Source organism: Protopterus annectens, chromosome 15.part0 (assembly GCF_019279795.1).
Source record: "Protopterus annectens isolate FY-2018-M chromosome 15.part0, PAN1.0, whole genome shotgun sequence".
NCBI classification, from domain to species: Eukaryota; Metazoa; Chordata; order Ceratodontiformes; family Protopteridae; genus Protopterus; species Protopterus annectens.
In genome coordinates, this window is record NC_056749.1 from 817,070,241 (window position 1) to 817,079,925 (window position 9,685).

General features: G+C 38.5%; 1 protein-coding gene across 2 annotated transcripts; it reads right to left on the reverse strand.

The window, feature by feature from the left end:
• Positions 1–639: 639 nt before the first annotated feature.
• Positions 640–8,338, reverse strand: SLITRK4 (SLIT and NTRK like family member 4). Of its 2 annotated transcripts, none has more exons than XM_044057621.1 (2): positions 7,387–8,338; positions 640–5,934 (listed from the first exon to the last, which is right to left on the reverse strand). In XM_044057621.1, exon 2 carries the CDS (start codon positions 5,887–5,889, stop codon positions 3,376–3,378), a length of 2,514 nt encoding a protein of 837 aa, XP_043913556.1. In that variant the 5' UTR covers positions 5,890–5,934; positions 7,387–8,338; the 3' UTR covers positions 640–3,375. The 2 variants fall into 2 exon arrangements, with proteins under 2 accessions (XP_043913556.1, XP_043913557.1); XM_044057622.1 differs by lacking the exon at positions 7,387–8,338 and adding an exon at positions 6,519–6,631.
• Positions 8,339–9,685: the final 1,347 nt, after the last annotated feature.

Sequence of the window (9,685 nt, forward strand, 5' to 3'; positions counted from 1 at the left end):
TAAACCATAAAACTAAAATGCACTAAAATTAGATGTCTAATCAACCTTTTCATATGCATGTATTTCAGTTCTTTAAATAGATTTTTCAAGAGAAAATACCCCAGCTTATATAGTACCAGATGCTGTATCGCAATTATTTCTGGACATCTGTAGTTATCTGAACTCTGCTAATATGAAATATCTATAGAGAGATAGATGTGTGTTTGTGTGTGTGTGTGTGTGTGTGTGTGTGTGTGTGTGTGTGTGTGTGTGTGTGTGTGTGTGTGTGTGTGTGTGTATTCCAGGAAAAAGCTAAGCTGTACACACATACAATATGCTGTACAAATATATTGTAGAAGTTATGTCATGCACTTGTATTCAGCTGTTTGGAGAAGAACTTATCAGTGAGCACAATAGTAACATACTTCAAAAATGACTGTCAGCTTTATGGGAGTAGCCTACAAGATACACTTACTTTAAACTAACAGTTATTTTTATCCCTTCATATAGAATGACACTGCATGAAACACATTATTGCTGTTTAAATATTCCAGTTTAGGCTCTGTCCCGTTAAGAGCAGCACTGTAGAGTTTGGAGCAATCAGAACACTTTATATTTAGACATGAACGTGCTTTGCATGAAAAGCAGCTTCAGATGAAATGACTTATTTATTTTACTTTATTTCAAAATAGAATACTTATAAATACATTCTTAATTCAGTCATCTCTGACTCTTTGGATGCAACAAAACCTCACTGTGCTCATTTCATAACATTGTCCAGATACAAAACATGCACAAGTAATATAGAACAGCAATGGAGTTCTGCTATGAATCACTGCAAAGTCTTACAAGTGTTAACCCCAGAATCATTATTCATAATAAACATGAGACCTTTTCCCTGCATAATTATCAAGCAGATTTTTATGGCTTTTTCTAGAAAAAAAATCTTCTATTTAGTATGGGCTTTTTTCTAGTAAAAGGATGGCTATGCATTTTGATGTTAACTGATAAAACAACCCAATACATATCCCTGTGCACTTAAATTAATTGCATGAAAAATAAGTTACAAAAATCAATAGCACATCAGATACGGCCTCAACTGCTGCTTAGATTATTAAAATAACTGCATGTGTAGACAGCTTACATAAGTAGTCTGTTTTCTAATCAATGGAAATTTTATAAATCCCAAAGTATTAAGATTTAAATATAATTAAAATGTGTGCAGATGTTTTAAAGACTATTATAATACAGGGTGTTTGATCACTTTGATCAAAACCTGTTTCTTCTTCTTCCACAGAAGCACAGCATATTCCTACAGGGAGCCATTTTATAGAACATTATTTAATTTCAAGACTGAAGCATATATGCAGCTTTCTTTTTGAAATTACTTCATAGCATAAGATCACTATTGTTAAACAAAAAGAGAAATACTGAAAGGAAGTATATAATGACCCATTAAATGCACACTTAACAAAGCACAAAATATGACAGCAAAAGCCTACTTCCAAAAATCAGTTTTGCACTCAAAAGAAAATGAATTGGCAGAGTGTGCAATGCTGAAAATACAGTTATAATCCTGGTAATGTAAGGCCAGATAAAAACATTAGCCTGGCATTGCTTACTTACATAAAAAAACAGTAGTTAAACATTTTCATTGTCATGATTTGAGTCACACACTCTCAATTCCATTTCTTCAGTGACAGGATCGTACCTCGTTATAGTTGTTCCTCATTTAGTCCTACTAGTTACTAATACAATCCACTGTTAACCTGCTACGCATCTGATATTTTCTTGCAGTCACTAATGCCTTTCACTTATCCATCATTTTCCATAACTATCAAGTACCTGTAATATTCACAAATGTATGTAAAACAGCTGGATCTTATATGAAATAATTCAATTCTGCCCAGTGATTAGAATATTAACATTTCCTGAAATAAAAGTGTTACGCTGTTTATACTACAGTGTAACTTACAAAGTGGGTTATATAAACCTCTGACTAAATCCACTGCTGTAGTCATTTGAACTTTATTAGACAAAAGATATAAAAAGTTCAAAGCTTTTCAAGCTGCCTATCATATTATAAAAATATTTGACCCTCTATGATATCCAGAAAGGATCACCACTGGATGTTCTGGAAAGTGCCATAAGTGACAATGCTAAGCAGAATTTAAAAGTAACAGAAAATGCCTACCAAATGAAGTTGCCAGAAATACAGAGTAAGCCAGTAAAAAGGTCAGGATTAACAATGTAAATCTTAATGCAGTCAAGCACATAGGATATGAGCAAGTGATAAAGGTGGCTTGCTTACTTTACAAGATGTCAGGGGATCGCACTCTCTTACTTATTCCAGATCACATGATCTGAGATCTGTTTTATACACTGCATTTTTCTTTGCTTGTTTTCTATGTTTCATTTATTTTCCCTGGATCAGTGCATCATAACTAGGTAAAAACCTATCCATGTCAAATATGTATTGGTTACATATTAAATAATTCTAATACAAATTAGGTCACACATATGAATTATATCATAAAAATATCATTTTTCATAACACTTACATTGTAAGCAGCTCTAAAAATCATGGGTGCATAAGTGACATTTGTTTAATCTCAAATGGCACCCACAATTCAGTTACCCCCCCCCCCCCAATCCACTTTGATTGAATTATATAGGTGATTCTCTGCATAAACATCAAGCACATTTTCAGATTTGTTAACATCCTAAAGAAGTCAGTTTTGCATGTTCTGAAATATAATATGTACAAGCTGTCCTCTGCTATTAGGACTGCTGTGTCTCAACTTGACCCATTTGAAACCACTGTAAGTTCATAATGTAATACAGTACAGCCATCAGTAAGAACATCACAGAGGAGCACACATTATTAGTTACCATCTCACATTCTTTCTACTCATGCTGTAGGCTCCAATAATTAAATTTAGGTACATAAAATCCCTACTACTTAAAGCATACCCTCATTTAAATGAAGCCAGTTAATGTGCAAACTGAGAAATCTAAAGAGGTACTTTAACTTAGTACTTCACTTCAGTTTGCTAATTGCAGTACATTTAGCTGACAAAATGCATCTGCATTAAGACATCAAACTGTTCTTTTTCTGATGCTTTGTTATACAGTAATGCAGAAAGCAAATACAGCATCCCTTTGGCAATGGAGTTGTGTGTTTTCTTAAAGGATTCCATGGGGGCAATGTTACTCAATAAAACCTGTCATATAAAGTTTTTTCAGTTAGACAAATCAAATGCAACTACAATTAAGATACATGGGGAAACAGCATTCCCCTTGTATAGCAATAACATGACATTTGGAAGTTAAAAGTCAACAAAAGGCACTTTTCGCATTAAAGAATGTCCTCAGTAGAAAAGAAAACAGTGTATTCTACATTTTATTCAATGCAGTTTGTTCTTCTAGGACTTGAAGGTAGTCAGGTGTGCCCTGAAGTTTTGCTTTCAACTCATAGTAGTCACCTTTTCTTGGTTCTACCACAATTTTACTGTGGTTTCCCCCTATTAATGATTTTTTAAATTTTTTGTCTTGTTGTTTGTCAGGGTAACGTATTTCAAAACCACTGACCCCTATACTGTTGTACTCTTTCTTTTTACCTTCTAAAAAATTTTGTATGAACACATTGGAATCTTTTCCTGGAAGAAATTCATCGGATTCATCGATGGTGCTTAGCCTTTTCTTAGGATCCAAATGTAATCCATCCTTTTCCTTGTCACCAATGTTTCTTAAAATTACCGTTTGCCCTTGAGTATCACAAAACTTCAGGCCTCCTTCAGAATCATTTAATCCTGCACTGTGAATTTTGCTCATATGCTCTATTGTTTGTGGAATAAAAGTTTCACCTGAAAGACCATCTTTCTTGAGCAGTTTGTGGTCATTTTTTCTGATCTGTAGCTGAATAGGATTACATTCCTGGTTTCCCATCCCTTCGTGCTTTATGGAGGGTTTTTTGTTACGCCTCAACACAAAAACAAGAAGGCAAAACGCAACAAAGACTGTCAAGATAAGCACGACTAGAATACTTAAAATAAGAATAGACAATGGCACGGGCCCCCCAGGGGGGCTTTTCATGGGACCTGCAGGTGTAGTGGAAAAGATGGCAGGCACCGGACTTGTGAATATAGTGGAGGGCTTTTTTATGAGTTTGGGGCACAAAATATCGTTTTTGAGTGACTTTAGCTCTATGTTAGCAAACTGGACAGGCGATGCACAAGCAATGTCCTTAATTACGATCCCTTCACTTAACTTTTCTAGCCATATTTTTAAAGCTACTAAATCACAGGTGCAGTCCCAGGGATTCCCTTCTAAATCAATCTGAGTGAGAGACCTCAACTGATCAAGAACGCCACTTACAGGGAGATACATGAAATGATTGTTTTTCAGATTTAGCCTAGCAAGAGGAACTCCGGCAAAGATATAAGCCGGTAGACTTCTTAAAAGATTATTATTCAGATATAACAACTGTAAGTTTGGCATATTGTCAAATGTCCCAGATAGAATTTCTTTGATGCTATTGTATTCCAAATACAAATACTGTAAGTTGTGAAGGCCAGAAAACATTTCAGGACTCAGCCTTTCTAGTTCATTTCCATTGAGGTATAATCTGCGTAGATTTGTAAGGTTGAGAAATACGTCAACTTTGATTATTTTAATCTGATTGCTTCCCAGGTGAAGCAGATCTAGTCCCTCAAACCCGATAAAATCCATCGCGTCAATATCCTTTATGTAATTACCATTGACGTGCAGTTTCTTTGCATTTAGTGGTTTGGGTTCCAGTTCTGCCATATGTTCCATATTTCGTTCCTGACAGTTGACACTTAATCCCAAATCAGATGGATACGTTTTACAATTACAAGGAAGTGGACAGGGCACCAGTGGGGGTACCTTTGTCTGGTACGTTACACCTTGACTAGCATTTCTGTTGTTAGATCGTGCTCTTCCAGCAACAATTCCAGAAATCTTGGATGGGTTAGTTGTTTTGGGTGCTTTTGTGGCTGACCTGTGTATTACTGTTGGTGTAACGTTGGGTGTGGTTTGACCAGGGTGCAGCTGAGAAGGTGGGGGGATACGGATATCAAAATCACTCACTGTCCCTATGGGGCACAAGTCTTGTTTACTTGTTTCTTTCAAAAGTCTTCCATACAAATCAGTCGGGGTCTCACAAATAGCTTCACCGATGTATATATTATAGGGCATGTTCTCCAGCCATGCTTTCAGGGGCAACAAATCACAAGTGCAATTCCAAGGGTTATCCTCAAGCTGCAGCTCTACAATCCTGCCAATATGCTCAAGAATTCCAATGTAAGGAAGTCTTTGTATTCTATTCCCCCTTATATCCAAATGAGTTAAAGAGGCAAATCTAAAAATGTTTTCAGGGAGGGAGGTGATGAGATTGTCATTAAGAATGAGCACTTTTAGCTTGTGTAGCTTATTGAAAGCACCGCGTTCAATAACCTTGATTAAATTGTAGTCAGCTTGGAGAAATTCCAAGTTGTCCAAGCCAAGGAAAGTCTCTGCTCTTAGGATTTTTAATTCATTATTGTTCAAGTGCAGCTGTTTTAATGCACCTAGTCCCAGGAAGGCTCCTCCCTCAATGTTCTGCAATTTATTGTTGCCCAGTTGCATTGACACTGCATGAGTGAACAGCTTAAATGTGTTAGGGTAAAGAATCATTAACATATTCTTTTGAAAATTAAGGTGATAGAAATTAGATGGAGGAGGTTTGAGCTCGTTGGGTCTAAAAGCAGTTATCTTCTCACAGTTGACATACAAAACGTTCTCCATGGACATGCAGGAACAAACGCTGCATATTTCCCTAGACGGGTCCAAATCTGAGTTCGTCGAATAAACTGGGACAGAAAGAATCAACAAGACCAACACAAGCATCTTCTTACCATGCAGAAATAATGTCAAACTTCTTGATTAAAGAATCTGTAAAAGAAAGAAAATAAATAAATACGGACAAAATACACAGTTCAGCTTTATTTTCAGTTTCTGCCTGATTATTGCGGTTCAGTACTGGAAAAAGTACGTGAATAATGAAGCAGAAAATAATTCTTCTAATTCGCATTAAATTGCTAAAGATATTTCACAGTTGATATTACATCTATTTTAAAAAGCATACCAAAACAGCAAATGCATAATAAAGAAGAAGCACAATCTGAAAAATGAACACTGGATTTGCATTTATTACTGTAGTTAACCATTATATCTCATCTGCCAGGCAGGCCACTGCGACTCTATCCTGATGTTTGAACCAGTATTAAACAAGAAATACAACGGCTGTTGGAAATGAACTGTTCGTTAAATGAAGGCTACCACTCGCTCAGCATACTGAGCTCGGACATTTATCTGTCAAAATGCACCGCAATGTCTTGCCGCAATAACAGGTATACAGCAGGGTTTTATAAGAACATAAGACTATAGAAATGCAACCACTTCTGCTCTCTGAATCTGAAACCAGCACTAGGCTGCTAAGAACAACGTATACATGAAGAAAGGGTAGCAAAACTCACCAAAAACAGCAGCAAGGGTGAGGAAATCCTCCCCTTCAGTTCATTAATCAAGAAACTGCTACAGCTCAAAGTAGGTGCTGAAGGTACATACGCGTATGTGTATTGGAAAACTGCACCTCCGATGAGAAGTATCTGAGACCCTCAAAATGGAATCTATACAATAATATCTGGGGCATTTCTCCCTCCCCCGCAGTTTCTTCTGCTCAATACATTTCCAAGTCACTGAAAAGTGCTCAAGGCAGCCGTGGTGTAATTTAAACATTCACTGTCAGTTTGTTGTGAGACCCCTGAAAGTAATCAAGACATCATTTTTTCAGCAATACCATGCACACACACACACACGCATTTACTTCATTGCTTTTGACTGGGGTCCGCACTGCAACCTGTGTCACCCAAGACGATCTAAATACCTATAATATAAGTAGTACATCCTCATTACAAAAGCACATCCTCTTGTACCAGGGCACACACCATCCATATCAGTATCTGAAAATGCAGTTCATTTAGTTGAAGTTGCTTTTGCAACTAGGAGTAGATAAGATTATATTGTGCACAACACATAGCAGCCTTCTATTGTAATTATTTCGCAAAATGCTATACGACACACAGACAAACACACACACACACACACACACGTGCACACACACACAAACACAGATAAACACACACAAGTGGACATACACACACACACACACACACACACACACGCGCGCGCACACACACACAAACGCAGATAAACACACACAAGTAGACATACACACACGCGCGCACACACACACACACACACACAAATGTACACACAGAAGTAGACGCACAAACACACACACACACACACACACACACACACACCTTATGCCAATGCACCTACCGTTTGAATCTAAAGACGAATAGAGCTGTTTCCATCTGCTCCCTAATTTCTTCTTTTGACTCTTCATAAGATCTCGATTGCACTGTTCGTCATAAAATGAAGTGATAACAATAAAACAATACCAATAATCAGCGTGATCCAAGGTGCATTCGGAAAAGCTCAGCGCAGATCTGACGCGGGAGATGAATAATTCAAAGACACAGACAACGGTGCGTACCGCCTGATGGAAATTGTGCTGCAGATCAAGCTTCAGTTCCAGCTACTCAGAGCTCCCATTAAAACTGTCATACTGGGGCCAAGGTTAGCTGATGAGGGCGCCTTGAATCATTATCCTCCTACCTGCTTCTGCAGGTACCCGTTGTTTTAAGACCCTCACCTCTAGTCACAGGTGATGCTTGTAGGAGGAAGAAGGGTTGCGATGAAAGGCGATGCTGGAGGCCAGAAAGTACCAAGTTCCTTGCTCATGTTGAGACCACGGCTAGTATCCACTAGCTTGTTTATGACTGCCTCAATGTGGCTTTGAGTTTTCTAAGGAGGGAGGCAGGAACCAGCTACTGCACGCCTTGCGAGTCACGACGCACTGCAAAGCTTACAGGAAATCTGATATGTACCCAACGTCTCCTTGTTAAAGAATGCCTGTCCACATCCTGGTAATAATGGTAATATGGCTATCACCACTGAGTCCCTTTCAAGGGCGGTTCCTTTAAACATCACCTTAGACTTCACAATGACTGCAGGCAAGATGTACACTGTTGAGTGTCAGAGCATAAGTATGAGTGTCTTCCCTCCAGTGTCACAATGACCTGCTTCATTTTCAGAATTCAAGGCAAATGTAATCTGACCCGCTCAGCTAAGCTGCTTTATTGGGCTGCGCTTGGTCTGTGCCCAAATGAACAATATAATATAGCATCATGCTGAAGACGCAGACCATGTCCTTCTGTTGTGAGCTCACTGCATCTCTGAAGAAGATGAGCTGAATTGCGATGACGCTTGGTATCGAACGTAGGATACTTTTCGTTTCTTAAATAGTTGCTTTGCGGCGCAGGTTCGGAACTTGGGTGCCCCCAGTGGAAGTGTGCGCTACTGTATGGCGCGGACGCGACACCCCTTTCAGCACCTCAGCCAGCTCCTTAGCCCCCTTGGAGGTTTTGCTCTGGAAACTAAAGCTTGCCAGGGTATCCAGGTTGTATTTAACCAGAGGCAGAACCGCAACAGGATCCTCTCTCAAAACAGTAAGTGAAACTGCTAGCTTTTAATTAATTATCTGAATATGATTTAACAGCTACTGCGCCCCCCTTTACCCAAGAAGTGGTTAATAAAGGGAAGTTACCTTTTTATGCTCAAGCTGAAAGTAAAATTAATGCTGAATTGTATATCAGGCTGGTGATTGATAGGAAGTGATGCAGTACATAGGCGTTCAGTGTTGATTTGCTTAATATTCGTTTGTTGTTCACAGTGTCATACAGTTGGCATTAGAAAGGAATAATATAGTAAGCCAAGTCATCTCGACCTTGGCGTCACAAATTAAAATGCTTTCTAATGTCGCTAACTTTATTAACGCCAGCTGGGCAGCTTGTAATGCGTTTGTTGAATGAGGGAGTTATCAAGTTATACCATATTAAGTTTTCTACAGAACGGCTGTTCCAGGTGTAGCTCGCATTTAACTGAATAAATAAAGATGCATTATACCGAAACTCATTAAGTTTTCCATTATGATCCCGCATAGGCGATCCTTTATTCAGACCCTCTGCAGCGGTACCCAAGACTAAAACAATCAAGCCATTTATCAAGCTTCGGCATCCCAGTGAGGCATCTTCGACACTGAGATGGTACTGTTGTCTATCCATCACTTTACCCCCCCCCCATCTCCACCTCCTACTCCCTCAGATAATTCGTCACAAAATGGTTTCTGTATGAAGTCAGACAGGGTAATTAGACAGCAGAGCCTGATGTAAGAATAAGAATCGTGTTTACCAATGGTTTTCCTATTAAAAAAAAGGCAAGGGTGACACAGAATAATATCCAGTTCTGAAAATACACCAACACGTAGGCGTTTGAGCGCAGATTTATGCACACAGTGGTGCCTACATCATAGCAACATACTTTTTGCAGTGCATACTTGAGCGTCACCCTACCTACAGATCACTACTACAGCTAAAAATCAATTCATTTTCTCTGCAGAACATTACAGCAGATGTCAAGTATTTTCCACCGTTCTGCATTTACCGCTCACATTTCAAGTAATCATTTTTAGTATGGCTTGATGGTTCTAATTACCCCTTTTTGGAACTCATCTTTG